General features: G+C 38.7%; 3 protein-coding genes across 6 annotated transcripts in view; all 3 read right to left on the reverse strand.

The window, feature by feature from the left end:
* Positions 1–161: 161 nt before the first annotated feature.
* Positions 162–11,856, reverse strand: hps5 (HPS5 biogenesis of lysosomal organelles complex 2 subunit 2). 4 transcript variants are annotated; one of them, XM_037107104.1, is made up of 23 exons: positions 11,660–11,853; positions 9,537–9,666; positions 9,151–9,261; positions 8,959–9,023; positions 8,614–8,806; positions 7,834–7,964; positions 7,254–7,472; positions 7,101–7,172; positions 6,867–6,955; positions 6,502–6,680; positions 5,944–6,102; positions 5,085–5,244; positions 4,014–4,131; positions 3,578–3,715; positions 3,400–3,468; positions 2,711–3,297; positions 2,448–2,568; positions 2,223–2,372; positions 2,012–2,131; positions 1,686–1,799; positions 1,489–1,595; positions 1,034–1,325; positions 162–659 (listed from the first exon to the last, which is right to left on the reverse strand). In XM_037107104.1, exons 1-23 carry the CDS (start codon positions 11,677–11,679, stop codon positions 599–601), a joined length of 3,405 nt encoding a protein of 1,134 aa, XP_036962999.1. In that variant the 5' UTR covers positions 11,680–11,853; the 3' UTR covers positions 162–598. The 4 variants fall into 4 exon arrangements, with proteins under 4 accessions (XP_036962999.1, XP_036963000.1, XP_036963001.1 ...); XM_037107105.1 differs by having other exon boundaries at positions 11,639–11,852; XM_037107106.1 differs by lacking the exon at positions 11,660–11,853 and adding an exon at positions 11,167–11,524.
* A 956-nt stretch (positions 11,857–12,812) lies between these two features.
* Positions 12,813–18,720, reverse strand: gtf2h1 (general transcription factor IIH, polypeptide 1). The gene is made up of 15 exons (XM_037107108.1): positions 18,543–18,720; positions 17,921–18,089; positions 17,642–17,834; positions 17,051–17,216; positions 16,840–16,933; positions 16,418–16,567; positions 15,971–16,050; positions 15,711–15,844; positions 15,528–15,615; positions 15,342–15,430; positions 14,744–14,861; positions 14,142–14,232; positions 13,835–13,950; positions 13,634–13,726; positions 12,813–13,548 (listed from the first exon to the last, which is right to left on the reverse strand). The coding sequence occupies exons 2-15, from the start codon at positions 18,072–18,074 to the stop codon at positions 13,462–13,464; spliced, it is 1,653 nt and encodes a 550-aa protein (XP_036963003.1). The 5' UTR covers positions 18,075–18,089; positions 18,543–18,720; the 3' UTR covers positions 12,813–13,461.
* Positions 18,721–19,918: 1,198 nt separating this feature from the next.
* LOC119024168 (mucin-2-like) overlaps positions 19,919–24,190 on the reverse strand; it is a 30,799-nt gene continuing 26,527 nt past the window's right edge. Inside the window, exons 43-50 of the mRNA XM_037106686.1 lie at positions 23,731–23,823; positions 23,565–23,605; positions 23,244–23,366; positions 22,625–22,726; positions 21,834–21,962; positions 21,510–21,549; positions 20,897–21,020; positions 19,919–20,750 (exon numbers count right to left, since the gene is read on the reverse strand). Of these exons, the coding sequence (XP_036962581.1) occupies positions 20,594–20,750; positions 20,897–21,020; positions 21,510–21,549; positions 21,834–21,962; positions 22,625–22,726; positions 23,244–23,366; positions 23,565–23,605; positions 23,731–23,823 (809 nt within the window). The 3' untranslated portion in view covers positions 19,919–20,593. The remainder of the gene's footprint in view (positions 20,751–20,896; positions 21,021–21,509; positions 21,550–21,833; positions 21,963–22,624; positions 22,727–23,243; positions 23,367–23,564; positions 23,606–23,730; positions 23,824–24,190) is intronic.

Here is a 24,190-nt window from a genome sequence, read left to right on the forward strand (position 1 = left end):
GACAGGTGTAAAACAGAACCTACAGCTAGTTTGCAGTAGCATCGTCAGTTCATCTGTAGGTTGGATTAGAGCCTCTCTCGTGTTTGTCCTCACTGACACTGATACAGGAGGGAAAAATGCACATTTAAAAAAACAAACAAAAGAACTCATGAAAATAAAAAGAGGTTTTATATCGACAGCTTTTATTCACATAATATCACCTGGTTAGAACATTTCACAGTTATTATTGACAGCTAATTTTTTGTTGTTTCGATATTTGACAACCTGCACATGCAAAAAAGCATCTCACCTGAACTGTTTAAAAAAAAAGGTAGTGTAGAGATAACCCTGTACACATGTCTGAATATTGATAAAATTGGCAACTTAATGGAATGAAGAGGATAATACTGGAAAAATCTGTGCAAAAGGAAAGTAACATTTAAAACGATAATACTGTTTTCAGTGGGAGGAGAAGTACCATCATTTAAACTGCAAAGCTCTGACAAATATTACAGTGTATAAATTAAGTCACAGTTTTATCAGCAGTTATTGGGGAGATTTACATACAGTGTTAGTCATCTTGTAGAGACGCCTCTCTCCACACGGTGGCGATCTTTAGTTAGGCATGTTGAGACCACAGGAAGCGATCGCAGCGCTCGAGCATCGTCTGGATCATCGCTCTGAAATGCAAAAAAGACATCATACTGTGATACCTATAAAATACAAAACACACCCATTCTTAATGATTCTAATAGTCCCTGTGATGACAAACACACAGTTTGTTTCAATATCAAGTTATTAAAAAGGGATTTTCAGACCACTAAGCTCACTGTCATGCTCTCCATGCCACTAAGAAATCTCTAAAATGTTTCTCTCTCTCCAAGAAGCAAACTTAATAAAGTTGATGGATTAAATTAGCACTTCTGCCAAAATGTCACCACCTTAAAAAGATAAACAGAATCCCATCATGTCAAAAAAACCCAACATTAGTCAGGAGTCACAAGAATTATAATTTTTAAAGTTTTACAGTTTGGTAACCTGCACCGTGACCCACCTCTGCCTCTTCTCAGTGACTCTCAGCAGCTCACACACCAGTTCGGATTGCTGTGAAAGGACCACCTGCACTCCACACTCCTCCAGGACGGCCATCGCACGGTCCGGACCGGCCGTCCGAGCCAGCATCAGGGTCAGACTCTCTGGGCTGATCTTCCCTCCGCAGTCAGACGAGCCATTGGACCAGCTGCTCCCATTCACACCAGGGACCTGCTCAGAGTCACCCACGCTGCTGCACTGCGGTGATAACTGGATCAAGAGCTTCCACTCATCCAAGGTCTGGGGCTCAACACCTGGAAAAAAACAGCGAGCCAGTGCAGCGATTATGGGTTTTTGTGTGACAGGGCTTTGAGTAACCTTTGACACACCTCATGATACAAACTTTCCTCTCAGCCCCTTAGACATTATAATTCTGCTACTGTGTGGAAGAGTAAAATGAAAAGATTTCCATTTTACCTTCAGGTTCCTCTAGCAGACTGATGTCATCCAGTTTACAGATGGTGGCAAATGCTTCCGTACGACACTGCAGCTCACTGCAAAGGTAGAGGTAGCCAATCCAGTACCTGCACACACACCCGATACAGAAGGGTTATATAGACAATGAAAGCTCACCACAAAGCATTAACAGCAAAAAGAAAGAAAATCCAAAATACCCGTGACTGCGGCAAGTCTCTGCCATCTTCTGCTTGGAGGACAGATCAGCAGGAAGATGAATCAGGAGAGACAGGAGGCGTCCGTATCCCCAACTGTAACAGTGAGAATGCCGCCTGCAGCAGGAGTCATACCAATTCACTGTTACAATTATTATAGGGCTGCACGTTGCATATCGATAGATCTGCGGATTAAACATGACTCACTAATGAAATGTACCCATGATAGTGGCTTAGTTTACCGCCATCAGGTCTAAATGTGTCTCTTTTTTCAAGTAAGTCTTAAAATGTATTAAAGGTACACCATTGTTGATATAATGTTACCAGACCTGGGCAGTCCATCAGGGGTCAGGGTATCACAGCGCTGAGGAGCATCATGGGTAAGTGCCAGCTCGAGCCAGTCCTGTCTTAACGATTCTGGATCCAGAAGGGACTGCAAAAATGACAACCTAGAGGTAGAGGTGAATGTAAAATTCAGCAACAAGGAGAGCTTTGTTTTTTTTTTTTAATTTATGACAAATATATGATAAGAAGATTAACCTGTGCCCCTCAGTTCGTGATTGGACCAGATTATCCAGGTATGCCAGGAAGTGGCTTCGCTGAGCCATGGTCATTATGTCAGCAGGAGTTATTGCAGGATAAAACTGAGAAAACGACCGTACAGCCGCCTCCCCGTGCTTCTCATACAGCCTAGATAACAACAAAGAGATCTTACTTACAAGGTTCATAAAGTGTGCTGACAGTGAAAGAAATAAGTGCACTGACCGGTGTAAATGAGCGAGGAGAGGAGGTGCACTCCAGGGCTGCAGCTCTCTCAGACTGCGCAGGGATCTCAGCAGATCACCTCTCTGAATAACTTCCACCACCTTACTGGACTGAGTGAGATCTACAGAGAATGACATAAAATAATAGAAGAGATTTTAATATATATTTTTTTAAATTATTTTACTGTTTTTCTTTATATTATTTTCTTTGTTTTATTTGTGAAATTTGAAATCTGAAAAAAAGAATCAGAAGGTGAAGCTGACCTAACATGGCCTCAGTGAAGGAGCTCTGCACCTCCGGCTGCTCCTCATAACACAGCAGGCACATTCTTCTCACGCGCTCCTTATCCAGCAGAAAGAAGTAGCGCCGCAGGAAATGTGTGCACCCCACTGCTGGTTTATCCTGCTGGTTTCTGAAGCAGCTCAGCTCTGTGTACAGCGTTGCCAGCTGGGTGAGATTAGCCAAGAGATCTGACGGTACGGGTTTGGGAGACCCCACTCGAACTGGCTCTGGAGGACTCCCTTTTGAAGCTTCGGGCTCCTTCTCAGCAGAGTCACATTGGTCCTCTTTTCCTCCGAGCTCAGGAGATTCCTCTTTCTTCTCATCCTCAGTAATGCTTTCTGTTGGTTCTCCTGATAAGCAAAAAGACTCCTCTTGTTGCTCTGAGCAGGGGTTGAGATAATCTCTCTCCCATCTCTCCTCTCCTGCATCATCCACCTTTGAATCCCCTGCAGCACCTGACCCGTGCTCCTCAGGACCGAGTATTCGCTCCAACACCGGCAGCCACTCCAGCAGAGTTTCTCTCAAGCAGGCTGGATCCAGTAGCACCAAAGGATCTTGGATCTGGGAGCTGAAGTTTGGAAAATAGAGTAAATATACATTCAGTTCATACTATTAAAACTGGGGAAAAGATTGTCAAATATTCTAAAAAAAAATGGTGTGCAATACTTACATAGCTCGCTCTGTTGCTGCTCGAAGCTCCTGCATGTCAGCCTCTGTGTTCGGCATTTCATCATAAACTCTGTGGCGATAAATTTTATTCAGTGGTTTTCATAATTGAAAGAAAATAGAAGTTGTTAGCTCATGGAGTGATAACTGTTCTCAGTAGAAACTGTTACAAGTCTACTTACTCGTTATCCATCTCCTCTGAGTGTGAACTTGTAGTGTCAGCCTGTATGCCCTCTTTGAATTCAGATCGTTGCCGGAGCTCAGAGTTCATCTGAAGGGTGTTGATCTTCTCTGTTGTCTTCTTAACAAAACTTGAAACACTGAAGAAAATAAAATCAAATAATAACACAACCTGTCGTTGATGAGATTGCATCTGATGGGTTTACAGAACTGAACTACAAGCAGTGGAGGATTTCATATGACAAGTGACAAATGAGTGTGAAGTGCTTTGAAAAAAACTAGATGTGGCTCTTCAGTGGAAAGGGGAAGTAAGCCCTGTGAAAGCACAGCTGCGCCTGAACAATATTATATTTGGAGTGAAAGAACAAATGAAAGAAGAACAATCCATTCTGTTTAAAGCTGTTCACAATTCTGTCCTTGATTTCTCTGGTTGTTCACCTGTCTTTGACGGCCTGCAGGGCGATGCGAGGGGGTTTGGGGCGGAATGAGAGGGGGAGGTGGAACTGCAGGCCTTGCTCTGATCGCTCGGCCTCCATACGCTCGCTGCTCTGTGGATCTGAACAAGGATGGAGGCAAGAGCCAGAGGAAAAACACAGATGGATGGAGTACTGGACGGGAGTGATGAGAGGCAGAGGACATAATGCAAGCAAATGGAGCAAAGGTGCCAGACACCACTACAAAGACAACGTAAATTAAATGCTGCACAATGCAAAGGAACCAAATGGTGATATATGTGTGATAACATGGAACAGACAGGAAACTTGATATTAACAGAATGATTATATTCGCAAAGCACGTCAGTCATAAGACTGCTCATTCAGCTCTCTCAAACAAATCCAGTACAGCACAGCAACAGTATTAATTGATTTAATTTTTTCAAATCAAATTAGAAACATACAAAAAGGTTTCAGAAATGTATACATGATGATCCTCATGACAATGCACATAAAGTCAAAGAGTAAAATTATTATCATGTCATTTATTTATATTTAAAATCTTTCAGCAGTGGCAAAAATCCAAGATATCGTATTTGGCATTTTCCTTCATATTTTGTTTTTTATTGTTCATTTATTTCAATATAGTGTTAGATGTAAAACTGAAAATAATTTCACTCTCTTTTCACATTGAACTCAGAAGTTGCAAAAAAGGAGTTTGTTCCTGCTTAGAGAGAGAGACACAGTCCAAAGCAGAGAAAAAGAAGGAGTGAAGAAAGAAAGAAAGAAACAACAGACTGTGTGTGAATAAGTTTGTTTGTGAATAAGAGCTTTATCATTTGTTCTGCTGATGAAGAATTTACTTTGAGTGAGAGCAGATGAGAACATCTGCACCTCTATATCATTTTGGGTCACGGCAGTGATAATTGTATTAACACTTGAAGATAACCTGTTTATTCATAAAATCTAAATCAGGCTGTCCTGAAGGGACAAAAAGAAACACAACTCTGAATTACATTTTTGTACGTTATATAATTTACACTGATGGCTCATTTTGTGGCTGATGATCTCTTACCTTGTTCCACCTGATCTTCCTCCTGCACAAAACTGAACTCTTTGAGTCGCTCCTCCTCTGACGTGGACTGATTGATGAGGGAGCCTGTCTCCTCATCCGACTGACTCCCTCTGCGGCTGATCACACGATAGATTCCACAGTCCAGGACATTGAAGCTCTCCTGGTTAATGATGTGACCGAGATAAGTCCAGGCATTTATTACATGTACATACAGATTGTAACATCTGTTGCAATCAGTTCAGAATTAAATATGCTGAATGCCTGTTCAATTAAACCATGATGTGTTTTTTTTATGTTGATTTATTCTGCATGCAGTTCTGCTCCATGGAGCTATTAATTAGTCATGAGATAAAAGAAAGTCATAGCGGAGATATTTAACAGGCCAACGTTAACTGTGAGCTTAATTTGACTGTTGAAACCTGCTAGTCCTTAACAAACATCAAATACAATGTAATGCCACAGAGACACTCCACAGTAACTGGATTCACTGGCTCCCATAGACATTAAATGAAATGGAAGTGGTATGCTAATAATCCAGAATTATTACAATTAGTGGGATTTTTTTTTACATTACATAATTACATTATTAGGTATCAAAATTAGATCCAGTAGCTAAAATAACCTTCATCTGTGTCATTTCGATAAAGCGTAAGTTCAGAGTCAGAGAGTAAAAAATACCTTAGACAGAACTTTTTTATATTTGGTGTTGTCTGAAGTTATGTCAATTAGCAATATTAGGCTGTCTTGGATGTCACAGAAATCTAGAGATTTGGGGGGGGTTAAGGGTTTTGTCTGAGGGGAACCCTACAGTCTTGAACTTTAAAACCCCCCTCATCTACAGAAAGTTACTTTAACTTACATGTGAGGAGATACTACTCCTTCGGCTGCTGCAGGCCGAGTCCAGAGGTTCTAGTTTATTGATGACTTCCTCCAACTGGCCAGAGAGCTCCAGGTGTGTACTGGAGCTGAGCTGGGACCTGAGATGTTCAAGGCGGTCGATGGGAATTGATTTCCTGGCCTGAACCAGAAAAGCTTTTTTATCAATACTGTATCAATATTCCAAAAGATGATTTATTATGTGTTTAAGATACCTGACTTCAAAAATGCTTCATTTACTTTAATCTGTAGTATGTCAATTTCACAAAACTTGATTTCAAGGCAAAACTAGACTTACATCTGATTCACTATGTGCTGTGTTAAGAGGAAAGACAGAGACAATCCCTGATGAAAGTATAACACTGTTTCTAAGACAATAGCAGCAGTCATATCTTACACCTGGATGTTTTTTTTATTTCTATGGCCAGGCCAATCAAGTTGTGAAACCTCACCTTAGGAACACAGGAAGTCATAAAGTCATATGAACAACAACAGTGCACAGTGACGAGACCAGTTAGCATGGCAGTGGCAGCCATCTTACCCTGCTGGTGGTGATTGTGTGCTGGAACATACAGCAGACAACAGCAGCTAGAGGCCAGGACTCCCGCCGCAGCAGACGCTCGACACAGCGCTCGGCAGATAACAAGGAGAGGTGAGACAGACGTCCGCTGCCGTGGAGACAGAAGAGCTCGCTGCGGTAGACTACGATATCAACCAAGTCTAATAAATGAAAAAACAAGTTTAAATCAATTTACAGTTCATTAAATAGAAAAAATATGTCTGGGGGGGTTACTGTTTTAGATCTGTAACAACATATCTAGCATGTGTGCGTTTATTGATTAAAAAAACTGTCATAACTACTTGAAAGGAACTCTCATGGTGTTTTGGGAAAAGCAAAAAACACACCTTTGACTTCAGTCCAAAGGAGGACTTGTCCATTCTGAGGTGTGAAGATATAAACAGCGGAATCAGTCCATGTCAGCAAGTTTTGGTCTCTACACAAATTAATAGAAGTATACAGTTAGTCTGACGTAAATAACACATTTGTCTTGTATTCAGTAGTGTGTATATGATTAAAAAACAGTGATCAACAAGCCTAACCACTCTGATAAGAAAACATATCATCATAGCCAACATTACCCCAAATAAAGCAGTTTAGGGAAGGCTATTGACTGGGAGCTCTTCTGTGCTGGATTATAATGTGGCTCATTTCTGCAGGTATAGAGGAACAAAAGGCAAATTAGGAGTTTGTTCTTTTAGAAAAGACAATTTAAAAGCAGGAACAGCCTATACCTGTATGTGATGAGAGGTAGAGGAGGACAGGCCAGCAGCTGTTTGAACTGATGGGTGCTCAAAACCTCGCCATTAAAACTGGCCTCCCATACTCGGGATCCCGGCCGGGCACAGTACAGCAAGGGGGGCTGACCGACTAATAATCCCCTGTTCTGGGGGAAAAAACAAGCTCCATACTCCCCATCACGCTCCTTATTTCCAACACGCCAGAACTTCTCCCTAAACGCAGAAAAAAATAGATTGCAAAAATAGATTTACCTTAGATTCTGTTGCATTACCGTTTTAAAGAAAATTATGAACGAAAAGTCACTTTCATTCACTTTCTATACCTGCCACGGTAATTAAAACATACAAATTACTACAATACAAACAAAGTACCAAATTCACTTCTCATAATAATAATAATAATAATAATAATAATAATAATAATAATAATAATAATAATAATAATAATAATAATAATAATATAATAGTGTCCATGTTAAGGCCTTCATTTTGGTAAGTATAGTCCCTAGTCCAGTCCCAATGTCCAGTAGTAACATACCAGTTTTGTGGTTTATGCAGCCTTGCTGGTACTCACCTGTCTGTGTCACAGAGGTAGCAGCGGCTCAGGGAAGACACCAACAGGCGGCCATCTTGGTACCCGAGCTGAACCACTCTTGAGTCCACAGTGGTGACGGTCTGAACAGGAAAGATAACAAATGCTGACCCCTAGAGAGAACAACACAATATCAAATTGTCACTTAAAGCATGGAAATATTGAAACTGGTAAGAAAAAAATAACAAAAACTTTTAACAATAGTAAAATATTATTCTAATAAATAAATAATAATTTAGCATACTGGTGGTTATTGTGCATATTTTACTCTATTTACTACAATCTACTTATACTTTGCTGTAAAAAAAATGTATTCTGTTGATCGAATTTCAACCTTCTAGGTTTTTTCTGTTTGAGATTAAAATAAACTCCAATCAGAATTAAACCAAAAAATGACATACCAAGTAGTGCAGTTCAGAAATATTAGGTTGTTGCGCACAATGAATGTTTGATATTGAACCGCCAGTGTCTAATTAATATTCAAATCTGGGGACTGAGATGAATTTCTTTGTTGAATGTGCCATGTAAGAGTCAGTCATTTTTATTTTTAGATCCTTAGTCAGCTGATTGAAGCTTGCTATGATCATCACCTGACTTGAATTAAAGCCTGCTGGCCTGATTTAATTCTGAGACCATACATGACTGCTACCTTACCAACTAGTAATTTTCTAAACTCTTTCAAAACCCACATTTACTTTCCATACTGTATTACATTATCATTGACGAAACAAACAATTTTCAACATTAATCAGCAGCCACTACCTTGCCCAGCTTGGAGGATCCTGCACGGAGACAGGTCACCTTGCCTCCTGAATCCCCGACAAAAACTCTGAGAGTGCTGGTGTCCCAGCAGAGAGCAGTGATGGCGTGACCACGGTGCTCCCAGGACACACTGACTCTCTCTGGACGACCCCGCCGTTCCAGCTGCAGCTCCCACACCACCACCAGACCCTGACTGGAGCAGAAAAAAACACTGTGAACAATACAGGCAACGCATCCCAACACAAAGAAACACAAGAAGTCAGTAGCACCAGATAACTAGAGGTGAATTTAGACAGGGGGAAGATTAGTATGAGACATATCTTTGCCTCAGGGAGAGGACCTAACCTTGTTGCAACAGCAATAAAGTCTTCATCATGAGGACAACACGCCACCTGAGTGATAGATCCCTCCTGAAAAAGAGTGCACCACGGATTTAGAATTAAACACGAAACTGAGAGAAATCAACACACACAAACACTGTATTCTTTATTATCTTATAAGCAGAACAATAGCCTGAGGTACTCATTCACATACTACCTTGTGAGTGAGGATGAGCCTTTGCTTCCAGCCCTCCCTCTGAATCAGGTGCAACCCTCCTGTTGAAGTCCCTAATGCGAGCCACTTCCTTGACACGGCCAAACAGGTACACTGTAAAGCAACAGGGTCACATTTACAAACAGGTTACTCGTCCTATTAATTTAGATACATTGTTAAATAAATGAACAATGGATGTGGTCTTCATCGAAAGTGTTACCCCAACTTCTCCTACGACTCAATCCAACTGTTATTCACCAATTGTTCACTGTGCACTGCTTTAAAGACATTAAATAACAAGGTACTATAAATCATCGATGTATGATTTATGTATGTATGTATTGTATGATGTATGTATTTCTCGTGAGGCATGTGATGGTGAATCCTACCTTCAGCCTTCCGGAGTCCAGTCGGAGAGCAGACAGGAGCGGATCAAGGCAGTCAAACTCTGCCAGAACATGACTGTGATTCTCTGGAACGACTGGTAATAGAGGCATCTTCACTGGTGATCCTCTACATCTGTGAAAGAATCAAAAACGGGAGTCACTACTCTGCTTCCTCACATACCACGGTCCTCAGCTGTGTGCCATCTGACTTTTAATAGTGTACCAACGCTCCTAAATTGACCGATCGTGACTTCAATTTTCACTGACTCTGGCCCGATAAGACATCCTCATCATTCTCATGGACATTTAAAATGTTACGCAAAACTACACTTTAAAGGATATTTTGTAATTTAGCAAAGTTTCACATACATTTCATGTAATCCCTAACATGAGGAAGACAAATGAAGATGAAACATCTAGGAGTAAAAACATCTTATCCTGTAATATTGTGCAAGTGCTGTTTAAATATTTCTTGTCCTGGAACCATCAGCTGATATTGCCAGAAAGGACCAGAGGACCAGAATGAAGGACAAGACACACTCTAATTGACTTATTGTGGATTTAAATTATGAGGAAGCAGAAGCAAAACTAACGCTGCAGCTCATGAGAGTTATCAGTTACTGTTGGCAAAAGATCAGTGTGAGAGAACATAACTGGTCCTGAACATTCAGTAGCTGACATAGGAATCTCAAAAGAAGGTGAGGAGTGGCATTCAACTCTGACTGTATTTGTTTGCACTTAAGTGCTACAGGAATGTAAAGTGGTAGAGGTTAAATTAAGATCCCTCACTTAAAAGTCAAAGTAACAACAATACTTTAAGTCACTGGAAGCTGAGAAGTTTTAACAGCCATCTTACTTAAACTAACAAAAGGTTAACATGACCACTTGAGTATAACAGTTTTATTTTACCTATAAGAGATCATTATTGCTGCTGCATCAACAGGTTACAAAGCATGCATTATTGCAGCTCGCCAAAGTCTTCTTTTATCTTTTAAAATTTTATTCTAAAGCTCATTGTGTGTGTGTGTGTGTGTGTGTGTGTGTGTGTGTGTGTGTGTGTGTGTGTGTGTGTTTGCATGTAAAATCGTGCAGTGTGAAAGATAACAGAGCTATCAATTACATCCACAGTTGAAGTGGAGTACAAGTATGCTGTGATGGAATGTACCAAAGAAAAGAAAACTGTTTTTTTGTTTTTTTAAATAAATATATTTAAATCAGGCAGATAATAAAAGTATGAGTCTCTGTCTACTGCCTGGCTGAATATGTAAATATATGCCTCATTTCTTTCACTTGTACTTTTGTTTGATATTAAGTATATTTAATATGCCAACACTTTCACTGAGGTTTTGTGTGAATTTCCGACTTTCACTTTAACCAATGTAATCTTGTGACATGGTATCTTCACTTTTACTCAAGTACGACTTTTGGGCACTTGAAACAAAACTGCAAACATGAAGTGCCATGAAGTGGAAATACCCGAGGAAAGCACCGGCACCCAAAATACTGCATGGCTGTTTACAGTTCAGTAAGCTAGGTGCTACTTGTGCTAGCTAAAGAGGACAGCGACGGGACGTTGATTAACCGTTAAGTCACTATAACGTCTTCACGTTAACATTACTGACCCACAACAGACCTTTACATTTCAAGCTTTCGTGCCGAGTCGTTCCAAGTTAATGTCAACCCAACCACTACACCTCGGTCAACTTGATTACTGGACGGCTCTTTTCGGTTAAAGTCGTTGTTGAATGTACTCAGTAAAGCGACAATATCGATAAAGTTGCCTCGCTCAACACAACTAATTTAAAGGGGCGAGTCGATCGGTCGACCATGGCAGTCTGCATCACGAGACCCGTCTGCTGACACTGATGCTAACGTCTCTGTCACAACTAACGCAACCCCGAAAACTTTAATATACACACATGAGCACAACGTGACTTTTGCTAAATATGCATGGACGGGTCATTAAAATTAATGTTTAGCTAAAGGCTCTTGCTTAGTATGTCAACTCGCCTCAGTGTTTATATATGTACAAGCTATAGCCCGCATGCTAGCTAGCTGAGACCGTGATGTTGTCATCCACACGCCGTGTCGTCAGTGAAACTCACCAAATGGTCGGAGTGACTTACTGTCGATGAATAATCCACATCAACCTCGCTGTCTTACATCGCTGGGTTCCCTCACTTTTTGAGGAGAAAGTTAGCGGTCAGTGTCGCCACACTCGGACGGCAGCCAGCCGACCTGTCACGGCTTCTCTCAGCTGATGTCAGTGCACTTCCTGAATGCAGCGCGGCGGCCTCCCCACCAGCCCTGATGTGGATGCTGCTGGACGCCCTAACAAAAAGTGAAACCATCTACCAGTTATACAAAGCAGTTACACATAGTGATGGAATGTAACTGAGTATATCTCTTTAAGTACAATATTGAGTTACTTGTACTTTACTTGAGTATTTTATTTTTTATACTGTACTTCCATTCCACCACAATATTATGCTTTTACTCCACTAAATTTGTTTGACAGTTACTTTGCAGGTTGTATTCTGCATTAGAGCAAAACCGGCACCATTTTCAATTACTTTATTGGCAAGCCGATGAAAACAAAACTACAGATTCTGAATCAGAAAATGTTAAATATCCAAATTCCTTGACCCAATGTAAATAAACACTTTACTTTTACTTGAGTGTTTGATAATTAAAGGTGTACTCTGTAGTTATGGGGAAGACACTTTAACCAGAAGAGAAAGACCTTCATTGATTTTTTTTAAATGCCTAAACAAACTAAATAATAATAATAATAATAATAATAATAATAAATCTCATGACTGAATAAACTGATAAACAAACTGACCCATCCAAAAGTTTCATACTGTTTGACAGTGTTTATATTTGGCGGACCTGAAGTCTGATTTTGTATTGTATTATTTGTACTTTTTAGATATGCAGCTTTCATGGCCCTCAGAACAGAGACAGGGCTCTAGATATAAAGAATAGAATTTTACAAATGGCAGCGTAATTTTTTGATGTACCTTACAGACATTTGTTTGCATTTGTAAACCTTAGAGTATCTTTACTTTTACTCAACTATGACTTTGGAGTATCTTTTACAACAATCGCTGCATATTTAGAAAGGTGACAACATCTAGCTGTAGCGCTAGATGCCACAGTTAGGAGCCACTGGGAAAAACAAACTTGTAAACCTGAGATGAATGTGCATATAAACAGAAACAAAAGCATCAGTAAGTTGAAGTGCTTAATGAAATACTACATTTTCAATAGACAGCGGTATGATCAAAAGCTTTATGCCTCACTTTAATTCAGAGTTACATTGTTGTCTTCAGTGCAGAGGGTGCAGACATTACAAACCAGTGACAGTGTGATTGTAGTCACACACACTAGTGCACTCGAGTGTGAAATGTCTTTACAGTATTGCTATATTCACTTCGCCTTTGCTTAACATTTTTGGGAACTTTGTTCCACAAATCGACCCAGTGCTCAGAGGGGCTTCCTTGTAATGTCCAAGCTCTCTTTCTCTGCTCTGTGCACTGATAAACACATGTTGGCAGCCCTCCGCTGGCATCTCACACCTCAGCCTGTTGTCCTGAGCGTCTTTCTGATTTTCCATCTTGAAATTTGGTCATGTTACACTTTTTTAAAAGTCCCATTTAACCATTACCGGCACCAGTCTCTCAGCCATTGAAAAAACACAAACAAAAGAGAAAGAAACTAATTACAGTTATTTGTGACTGAGATGCAGTTAGTCTCTGTTGAACAGTTGTAGCAGCGTCCATCTATATCCTCATTAAGCCCCTGTGAACCATGTCCCATCAGGATCTGTGGTGTCTTCACAGCAGTCTGGAGAAACCTTCACAGGCCATTTATGTCCAAATACTTTAATGTCTTCCGCGTTCTCTCTTTGTTAAACCATTAGACCTCAGGTTTTCCTCAACATGCGCCGGGTTTGCCAGATGTGGAACTTGCTATAGGCCGTCTGCAACATCTCCTCCAAATGCCCTGTGAGCTGTGGGAACAACATAAGAGTTTAAATGCAAGTGCCATAAGGTATAAGCCATTACTGTGTCACTGTTAACTGCTTCAAGACTTACATTTGTACTCAAGTACTGACGCTGAATCTTCTCCTGAAAAGGACAAAGTTTGGTCATCTGAAATCTCTCCAGGTTTGTCTTCATTTTCATCACCTATGTGAAAATACATGAGGAAAATCCAGATTAGAATTGCCAAAGGACAGTGTAACAGACTGTGTGACAAAAATTATTTGTCCTTTCAATACATGGAGTATTAGTCACCTTTTCCTCCAAAAATGGTGAGTTTACAGGAAAACAGGACCAGAAGTGTCTCAACAACTCTCCTGCTGCTGCATAAAGATGCTTCAACTCTCCTTGAACCTCAGTGGGGACCATCTCTGGAGAAAAACAAAGATTGGAGAGAAATGAAAAAAATGGAATATTGCAAGTTTAAATATTCAGTATTTAAATATTTTCCGTAAACAGAGATTTGGGCTATTTTTACAGAAACTATTATCTCCTCTATCTATTCCAAACACCTAGACAGCAGTAATATTACAGTCTTTTATTAATTGTATAACGCACTTACGATTTATGGCTTGCTGTGTTCCTGTCATCATGAGGACACCACCTGGAGAAAGTGCTGTAATGGCAGAACTAGCCGCTGTGCTGGACAACACCTGCAGAGAGTAAGAGTACTGAATCAGTTTTAAGGGAACATTCATTCATTCAACAAGTTACATTCTACTTGCTTTTCAGGAATACTGAAAAACACTTCGTAACTCACAACTGGGTGTACATGACCATAAATCACATTTTAAGTGAATCACATTTTAAGAAGTTAATGTAAAATGGTCACAGTTTGGTTAGGGTTTAGGCACCAAAACTACTTTGTTAGGTTCAGGAAAAGACCATGGTTTTGGTTACATTAAATATATAATCGTGTAAGGTTGATTCTTTACAGAAGTACAAACACAAGTACCAGTTACCAAAGGACGGTCATGGTTTAAAGAGTGACAACAAAGGCTGTGTGTTATGTTTGTCACCCTTCTATTTACAACCTATTCAAACCCTTTCAAACATTTTATTGCTTTATACCTTTTATTGCTGTTATACTGTTTTCTGATTTTTGTATGTTCTCTATACGTATTATATACTCATGTTCAGTTACAGAAGCGTGTATGATCTAACCTGAGTGAGGTTGGGTTTGTAATTGACCATCTCATGCCGGATGTAGTTGACAGAGTTGATGATATCCTGGCTTGTTGTATAGTGCTGAGACTGAAGTGGCACAGGACCATGAGCATATCTTATAAACAAAGAGAGGGATTGAGAAATATGTTAGAACATGTAGCCATAAATTCAACCAAGAATTGAAATCAATATTTCATTACTGGTCAAGTTTTTAACATTCAAAATGGGGGCGGCAAATTGGAAGAGCATCCTTTGTCCTGTACCTGAGATTTCTGACTTTATGTGAACTTCAGGTGTTGGCTAATGACGACTGGCAGGAACTTACACACAGTGACCGTGAAATTAAAATACAATAATCTATTTCGAAACAGTACTCTGCCCAGAGGATGTGAGACTCACCCACAACAGAGTTTCTTCCTGAATTCTGCACAGTTAATTTCTGTCTACAGAGGCCTAAAACTGTTTAAGTGCTATAGTCTGCACAAGGGCTGTTGATGGATGTGTTACAATAATCACTAATGCCATCTGGGGTTAAGAACATGTTAACTTACCCATTAAGGACAAATTTTTTTTTAATTAAATGGACACACTGTACCTGTCAGACTTCTTGAGGTTTAACGCAACTGTTTTTAGTCTGTTTTCCCTTTGCAGATCTTCATACTCAATGGCTTCTTGTAATCTAACCTATGAGAGTTTGCCAAAAGAAAAAAAGGATTCAGTCTGTTACAGCGGAACAACCATATTTTGGAAAAAATCTGTTCAAACTACAGAGCCATCATACCTTCTTTACAGGAGGCTGGAATAAGTCAGAATCCCTCGAGTTCCCATCTGTGCTGCTCGTCTCACTGGCTTGGTCAGTTGGTGTTTCACTTTAGAATATGATACAGTTGGCAACGAATTTAAGACACAAAAATTATAGCCTTGTCTAAACAAAAAACAAAAGAAAAAAGGAACTTCTCATTACCCTTTTCGTGAGCCTGCTGCCAGCACCATGGCACTGTGATGGTTGAACCTCTTTATGATGGCAGCATTACTGCTCTCCTTCACTGTCCTGTTTGCACTGGAAGTTGAGGGTGTTGTTGCGCTGGCTCCATAACCCTGTGTCACAGATAATACCAAGTCTTGAGGTCGGAAGACAGAATAGAAAAAGAAATCTATACAAGAAAATTATTTTTAAGTTGTATGATGTGGCTGTGATACACTTATCATCTCACCACATCTCACCTCATCTAATGTTTTGTCCTCCAATGACAGGAGGTCAACCAAAGGATTCTTCACTCCTTGAACCACCATAGACTTTAACCCTGCATGAGACAGATTTAAAATCAGAATCAGAAAAAGCTTTATTGCCAAGTACGATGTTACACATACAAGGAATTTGTTGTGGTGATATTGGTGCATGCATCAAATAACTATTAAGTGAAAATATAACAAATTAACAATATAAACTATTTAAAGAATAGAAAATATAACAAATTAACAATATAAACTATTTTAAAAAGTAGAAGATATAACTATACAATATAAATATATATACACAATCTGTTTTTTGTTACACAATCTGTTACATATGACAACAGATTTGTGGTTTATCAGGTTAGGCTCTTAATTTCAGAAAATACTTGCATTTCTATAAAATATTTGCACCTAAAAACACTTAAAAACTCCTACCCTTTTCATCCTGCTTGGCACACTCTGAGAAGATATCCTGTGTTCCTGTGTTGATACGGTCTCTGTGAAAATAATGGGACTGGAAAAACCGGGTCCAGAACTCCTTCTCCGTCAGGTTATGAGGCACATTTTCGCCATACTTCTGCTTCACTGCATGTAAAAGGCAAATTGACATGACTGTTTTCAGTCCAATCTTTTATGTAATAAATGGGGAACACTATCAAATATCAGTCACTTAGGAGAGCATATACTACACTGTCTAGTTAAAGACATGCCAGCTGATTTCACAAATCAATTCTTCTTCTCTGGCTGAGGGTGTTAATCAGTAAAATCAGTGTTGTCTTTAGATGAAATGAAAATCTGAGCTTGCAGCAGAATTTTTCTGCTGTTGCAAACTTCAAAGTTGAGATGTGATCTTTTACCTGCAGGGTATGTCCTGAAGATGGATTCAATGATGTCAGCTGTCAGATTATATCTCAAACCATTGCAGCCATCTGTCTGAGGTCTAATATCTGCCTGTGAAGCAAAAAATGAAGATCTGTTAAATTTCATTGTGTTGTGATGTCGGAGGTGTCCATGTTTAAACAAATTACTGTGTTTAGAAGAATATAAGCTCCAAAGGCTTGTGCTCACCAGAAAGGCTCCTGATATACCGACATCCTGCTTGTTGTTGTATGGTGTGGAGTCTGAGTTGTTTATGTCTCCTAACCGGTTGGCCCAGAACTCGTCAGCACTGATCACTTGGCTCACCACAAGATCCTTATACAACTGGAAAAGCACTGGATCTTCTTGAAGCATCCTACAGCAAAAACACCAAACAATAATATTTTAAGAATTAAACTGTTAATGAATTAATCAATGAATTTCAGAAAACTGTATCAATTTACTGTAAAGCATCTTTTAAGAAGAGGAAAAGATGTTATCAAACTATATACTGATTTATGTAAAAAATAAACTTCATACAACTATAAAAAAATCTAAATTACGTCCATATACACTCAGTAGCCAGTTTATTAGGTTCCACTTGAATAAAACGCATACAGTCTCCAACAGTCCTACAATAAATCCTCCCTTCATGAAGGTCATAATGTTTAGTTTTTGTTTTTGTGACTACTTTTGTAGTAGGTATTGATTCAACTGCATGGTCTCCATTTCTGAATTTTGAGAACACATGATGTTACCAGACTTATCTTATAAAGACATGTGAAAACAGCAAGATCTCACCTGTTTTTCTCCTCCAGTTCCTTGTTAGCTTTCTTCTTGAACTTGGGAAGCAGCTGCTGCAGCAGTTCTTTGGCAGCATCTCTGTCTTTGAGTGCACTGCTCTCATTGGAAAAGTGGAATGTGGTACTCTCACCGGTGTGAAGGATCAGCTGGAGCTGAATTTTAGCTTTACCATCTGGGCTGATCTTCTGACCTGTACATAAAACAGAGTTAAGCTCCTGAACACCATCAACACATCATTATTTGAGCACTACTTGTGATGTGATGTTATGGACTCACAGCGAATATCTGCATACAAGTGGCTGACTGTGAAGCGGTCTTTGCCCTCAGGACCCCAGGCTATACGTTCAGCCATCAGATAAAGTGTGCCATCCTGCTTCCTCTGGCGAACCTTTTTGACCACCAGCAGCACCTCCTCTGATAGTGATGCCATGGCTCACAACAATAACTGAGAAGACAGCATACAAAAACGAGCATTGTTAATAATTAATAATCATGCACAACAGCACTGATACAATCTGAGCTAACATAAGAGAAAAGAGCCCTTGATATAAACGTATGAACCCATGTTTAACACTGTGACTAATACACTCAATACATAATTATCATAAGTGACATTAACGGAAGCAGGAGTAAAACAAGTACAAACACCGAGACACGAAGCACTTTGAGATACAAGCACGAACTAGTTCAGCTGCGAGCACCACAACGTCATGAATAAATGTTACGTTTCCTACAACACCTTCCCTGCTAGGTAATGTGACCCAAACACAAGCGAGCCACTACTGAGTTGACGTTTTTTAATCATATCAACGTAGCTAACCAGCCTTACGTTAGCTAACGTTAACAGTGAAGAGGAGAGAAAAGCCTGGGGGAGAAGTCGGCAGTGAACTTATTTTACCTCAAAATAAATCGATACTGCAACGACCACGTCGCTTTCCTTCAACACTTCATCTGAAACTGATGCAGCTTCAATATAAATATTACAGAATGAGTTATTTTAAACACAATATCTGACTACTATAACAGTGAGCGTCCCGACTTCTGCGCCGACATGACTGCCAAGCCGTGTGTTACACTCAAATAGTTCCGACTGGATAATGGGATAAAGAATCAGTTCCACTCAGAGCCTACCGAACAATAGAGGGCAATTCAGTTCATTCAATGCAAACATAGATTTTGATACAAAATAAATACATAAAATAATACTTATTTTCTTTAGTTGTTTTTTTTTATTGAATCATTTCTTTTTTGTTTTGTTTAAATTGATTTTGATTTTAAAAAGTTGAATCAGGCGACACAACTGTGAGTCAGCATGTATTTACCATTGTATTAATTAAGCTATTAACTTTTAATAATACTTCATCATTCTATTTATGGTGCATTTAATTAATTTAGTCATTGAGCACTTTATATCCCCCCCCTTTTGTTTTCTAGTTTTACCAGTTTCAGTCCTCCATAGTCTGATCCTATTCTTACACCAAAATCTAATTATCAGGTTTACTGAATTTTTTCTGCAGAGAATCCTCACACAGCCAAAGACCAGGCTCTTTTTCAAACAGGATCTGTTGCTACACCCTCAGTCACTGATGCCAAAGAGGTTTTCATTTGTTTTTCATAACAACTGACATACGATATCATGATTTTCTGTCCATACTCTTGAACCAGTTTGTATTTACATTACTGGATCATGGCTTCATTACCAACCACTCAAAGTGGACAAATGCTTTAAGGCTGCAGACCCCCAAAAGCCCAGGTTGTCAAATGGTTTATGGAGATGTAATTTATTGCAAACATTTGGCAGTTTGTACCAATTACTGTTAGGGTTAGGGTTAGGGTTAGGGTTAGTCTATTATCTGAGCTTCTGGCCCTGTCCTTTGGAGTGGCCTTTTGCCAAAATCTAGCTTTATCTTATTTGCTATGATTTATTTAGGCTCACATGTTGCATGTTTCTAAATAAAGTTGTTTTTCAAATTAATTTGAGCACAATGGCATTTTTGCTTTACAGGGTAATGCAGCACCTTGTCAATTCAACCAAGACAAAACAATGTGTTAACAGCCACCAACATGGATGGTTCACCTATTGTAGAGAAATTTGTGCGTTCAATACAAAGACTGATTCATAATTTGAAGTAGATTAAGACTCCATGTATTTTAAATGACAAATAATGGTGTACTGCCTGTGGGCAAAAAGAATACATTTTTACTGAAATGAAGAGATTCTCCTCACTACCAACAATGCATAATGTAAACACATGCAGACAAATTACACAAAAATTGCCATGAAAAACAGAGTTTTATTAAGATTTGCAGAAGAGTGACACACCACATGCTGGATAATGATAGTTTCAAGATTCCTTACACTTTTTTACTCATGCATTTAATTAGATAATTTATGTTGATGGTGCTGTTTGAAATGGTAAACAACAATCCTTAAAAAATCAAATCTATGATTCAGATCTTTCACCTTTACCAAAAATATGATCCCTTTTCTCCTGGCTGAAAAATCCATTGTGTATTTAATCTCTTCAATCTTTAAATTAAAAAAGGAAGAGAAAACACCCTGAAAGAAAACACCACATGATATAATTGGAATAAAGGATAACCCTCTCCAAAGCTTATAGAGACAATGACGCGAATATTTGCTATGGACCTGCCTCCCTGACAACAAATGAGAAAGTGTTGACAAGTGCAAAGAGGTGATGGAAATTTCAGACAAGAAGCTCTTTGCTGTTTAAAAGCTTTAACCTTTTTGCTTTTATTTCAGGGCTGCTGAATACACAGAGAGATGTGAGATGTGCCTTTGGTGATCTTCACATACTGAGTCATGATTCTCTAATAGACTGTGGAGAGGAATTGTTGAAGTTTATAAAAGTGTATTAATCATGTTTTCCCTTTCCATTTCCCTTTCCCAGTTTCATTTTCCTTCTCTTTTTTCTTTGTTATGTCGCTTTAAGAACATTCTTTGCAACCGCACTCGTCAGCTGAAGTAAAGTAGTGCGTCATAAGTTTGCCACCGGAGCACTTCATCTTCACCTTCTTCTCACTGCTGGCTGTTACTTGACAGCACGTGCATGAATGCATCAATCTGTTGCTCTCCATAACGTACCTGTAAATTGAGACAGGATCAATATCAGTCATCTGCCGTTCAGATTAAACAGACATTTTCTTAAAAATTACTCTTCACATGAAAACTGGGCGGGTGGTTTTAGAATGAGTAAAAAAGTTTTTATTTTGTCATCCTTGGCCTCTTACATTGATGAGGAAAGTCCACAGGATCCCTGACAGGCTGTCATCTCCACTGGCTCAACTGACTCGCAGTCCTTTGTCTTCAGAACAGTGGTGTTCTTCTTCATTACACAGCGATGACGAGGAGTACCTGTGTTCGACACATGAACATCTTTTTCATCTTTCTGCAAAAACTACATTTCACGCACATTTACTGTTGCAGTTGCAAAGTAAAACAAAGCATCTAATATGTGGAGTTTTAGCCTCTGAAGATAGAAATTTAGTGAGTTGATATATCAAATGTTGACAAAAACTTGATCAACAGTTTATCAATAATCAGTATATAATTTCAACATGCCAAACATTCACTGGCTCCAGCTTCTCAAACATGTCGACCTGCTCTGTTTCTGGGTCTTTTATTATTGTAAATACCTCACTCTGTTGGCTGCTGGTCTGACAAAAGGGGACAAAATTACCTCCATGTTTCCCCCAAACACCAAGGGCTTGCATGTTAGTCAAATCATTTAAATAAACAAAGATTTCAGTGGTTGCGGATGGGGTCCATGAAGGTCTATATGTATGTGTAATAACATAAAAAGAAAAATATTGTGTAATCTGAATTTAATCTAGGAATACTTACAACTTTTGCAACAACCATTCGCATCAGTTTGTTCAGTTCCCTGTAAAATAGAGATGATATATATATGCAGATAAACAACGATGACAAAGTAAAAAATCTGATGCATTTGTGTGTTTCATATCATATCATATATGAAATCATATCATATCATATCATATCATATCATATCATATCATATCATATCATATCATATCATATCATATCATACTTCTCTTACCATATACATTGACTCATATTGCATGACAAATGTTAAACTGTTTTGAGATTATAGGTTGTAAAACAATCCTTTCAAAGTTATAAACAAAGAGACTGGATTATACTCACAGGAACACAGTTTTCTGGATCAAATTCAGGACATTTTATGTGGTTTACAGAGGTTCTGAACTCATCCTTCACCTTCTGGCAATCATACTTGGTACAGTTGTTATTTGGTGGAGACCAAGACTGAGAAGGCTGTTAGAGGTGTAGAGGAGGTTGATTAGGGAACATAAACCATTCTGAATGATACTGCAATTTAGAGGAAAATTCACCCAAAAATGAAAATTTACTTCATATCTCTTCACCCACATGCCTATGGAAAATACCTGGGGACCTGTTTCAAAATGAAAAAAAAAAAAAAAAAGCTGGACCAAAAAAAGGCTTCATGCAGCTCACCTGGCATAATCCATTAAATTGCACATGAATTTGAAAATGTGTTACATACAACCTTGAGGTACAGCAAGCCTAGACCCATGCACTTACTTTTGACAGGGTGCAACACTAACACTTTTAGTTTAGCGACAACTGAACTGTTCAGCTTAAGAAAGGGTGTAAATAATATCTTTAATAAATAAATCTGGGAACTCTGCAGACTATACCAGACTAGCTATAGGGAGCCATTTTTTGAGGGGAGATTAGTTTTTCCTGTTTCAAAACAAATCTATATCTGCCGCATTAGTTTAGGAGAATGCTGCAACACTGTTTTGCCAGGAATGTTTTGTGTTTGACAAAATTTCACCTGACATTCCATCAGCATGGGGTTAGGTGGATATGACTGACTATTCATTTTTTGGTCAGCATTTCCTATGAGGTTACAGATGCTGGTTATGAAAGTGTTTCCATTACACAGCACTTACTTGAATAATTATTGGAGAAGTGAAGCCTTGAAGCGTCAAAATGCAGCTTGTCCTTTTGCATGAGCCACAACATTGTCCAGGTTTGTTCTCATACACATAGCCCTGAAAAATGCCAAAATCAGTGTGGTCTGCATCTCTGATCAATTACTGGAAGTCCACACATAGTAAGCAATTACTAGTACGTACAGAATAGTTCCATCCCTAAAGATAATTTCATCCAAATCAAAAAAGAAAACTTCTCACTTTCTTTAGTGTAGCCATCTCTGAGATTTCCGCTACCAGCTGAACTGATGTGATTATACATCAAAACACATTTTCTTTTCATTTAAAAAAATTCAATAGCTACAGTGTTTTCCAGAAACAATGTCTGTTACTTTGGATAATCTTCAGAAGAGACTGTCAACGGAGGACAACGTTCCATTCACATTCACTGTATTCAGATAGTGGCAGAAATCTTAGAGACACAAACCTGAGCCAATAAAACTAAAATATTTGTATAACTCAATACTAGATACATCTTAGTTATGTGAAAAAAGTTGGTATTTTCATTAATCTTTTAAAGCAATGGTATCATCAGTCAACAATTAAGAATGAATTCCCAAATATGTATCTTAAGTACCTCTGGACATGTTTTGTTACACGTTTCCTGGCGACACTCAATGATGTTCAACTGGCTGGTGGTGTTCTGAGTTTCTGTACAGCGGCATGATTCGCATGGGTTTTTGGAGAATTCCTTACCGGGCTGTGAACAGTAAAATGTAACGTCTGAGCCAGTGTCTTATGAACGCCAGCAAAACTAATGTTACTCAGGCATGGGATAGTGAATTATGTTATATTCTACTATACTTAATTTAAAGATCTCAGAATATTAGTAACACTTAACATAAGTATACTTTTAATTAGTGCAGAATTAAAATATAAACAGTATATTACTCATTACCCTGTACTCAGTCTCATCGAAGACACAGACACCTTTGGGTACTAGATGAAAAAAAAACAAACATATATGATCACATCAAAGGCTTTGCTGAGTTTAGTTTAAGGTCATTGTACACATTCACTAATACTATTAGTAAATGTAACTGAAACATATATGCAAAGCCTACCACAGGCTGGGCAGCAGCTGTCATTTGAGTTGTGGATATTCAACTCAAATCCCAGTTTGCACTTTTGTGAAGAACAGCGGCTCTTAACACATTCTGTTGGTTAAAACACATTTCCAAGGTTGGTGAGTATACCATAAGAATACCAAATATTGTTAGACACATTAACTTGAATCACTATTACTTTCAAACACATAACTCACAATAAAAAAGTTATTTAAACGCCGAAAAAGTTACAGGAATACTAAATTTCACTGATACAACAAAAATATAAACTTTAAGAACAACTGAAAATATCCTGTTTGCTTCAAATTGGACAAAAGGTAAAATAATATCATATCAATCATTTGACTCTATAGTGAAGTAATGTGTTTTTTTTTTCAAGGGGAACAACTTCTATGTAATTCTTCCAAGTCTAATGTGAGCATTTCTCCCATGTAATTTCAATGCACATGTCTTTTTC

The sequence above is a fragment of the Acanthopagrus latus genome, chromosome 8 (assembly GCF_904848185.1).
Source record: "Acanthopagrus latus isolate v.2019 chromosome 8, fAcaLat1.1, whole genome shotgun sequence".
NCBI classification, from domain to species: domain Eukaryota; kingdom Metazoa; phylum Chordata; class Actinopteri; order Spariformes; family Sparidae; genus Acanthopagrus; species Acanthopagrus latus.

Excerpts from the sequence above, each read along its gene's own strand:
- hps5 (XM_037107104.1), bottom strand. The coding sequence starts at position 11,679 with ATGTGGATTATTCATCGACA. Across the intron at positions 6,103-6,501 it reads ACACAATCACCACCAGCAGG|GCCAGGAAATCAATTCCCAT; the intron begins GTAAGATGGCTG and ends TTTCTGGTTCAG. Across the intron at positions 2,569-2,710 it reads CTTCACTGAGGCCATGTTAG|ATCTCACTCAGTCCAGTAAG; the intron begins GTCAGCTTCACC and ends CATTCTCTGTAG.
- gtf2h1 (XM_037107108.1), bottom strand. The coding sequence starts at position 18,074 with ATGGCATCACTATCAGAGGAGGTGCTGCTGGTGGTCAAAAAGGTTCGC. Across the intron at positions 16,568-16,839 it reads CTTCAGGACATACCCTGCAG|TGAAGCAGAAGTATGGCGAA; the intron begins GTAAAAGATCAC and ends TTTTACATGCAG. Across the intron at positions 15,431-15,527 it reads TCCAGCCTCCTGTAAAGAAG|GTTAGATTACAAGAAGCCAT; the intron begins GTATGATGGCTC and ends AAACTCTCATAG.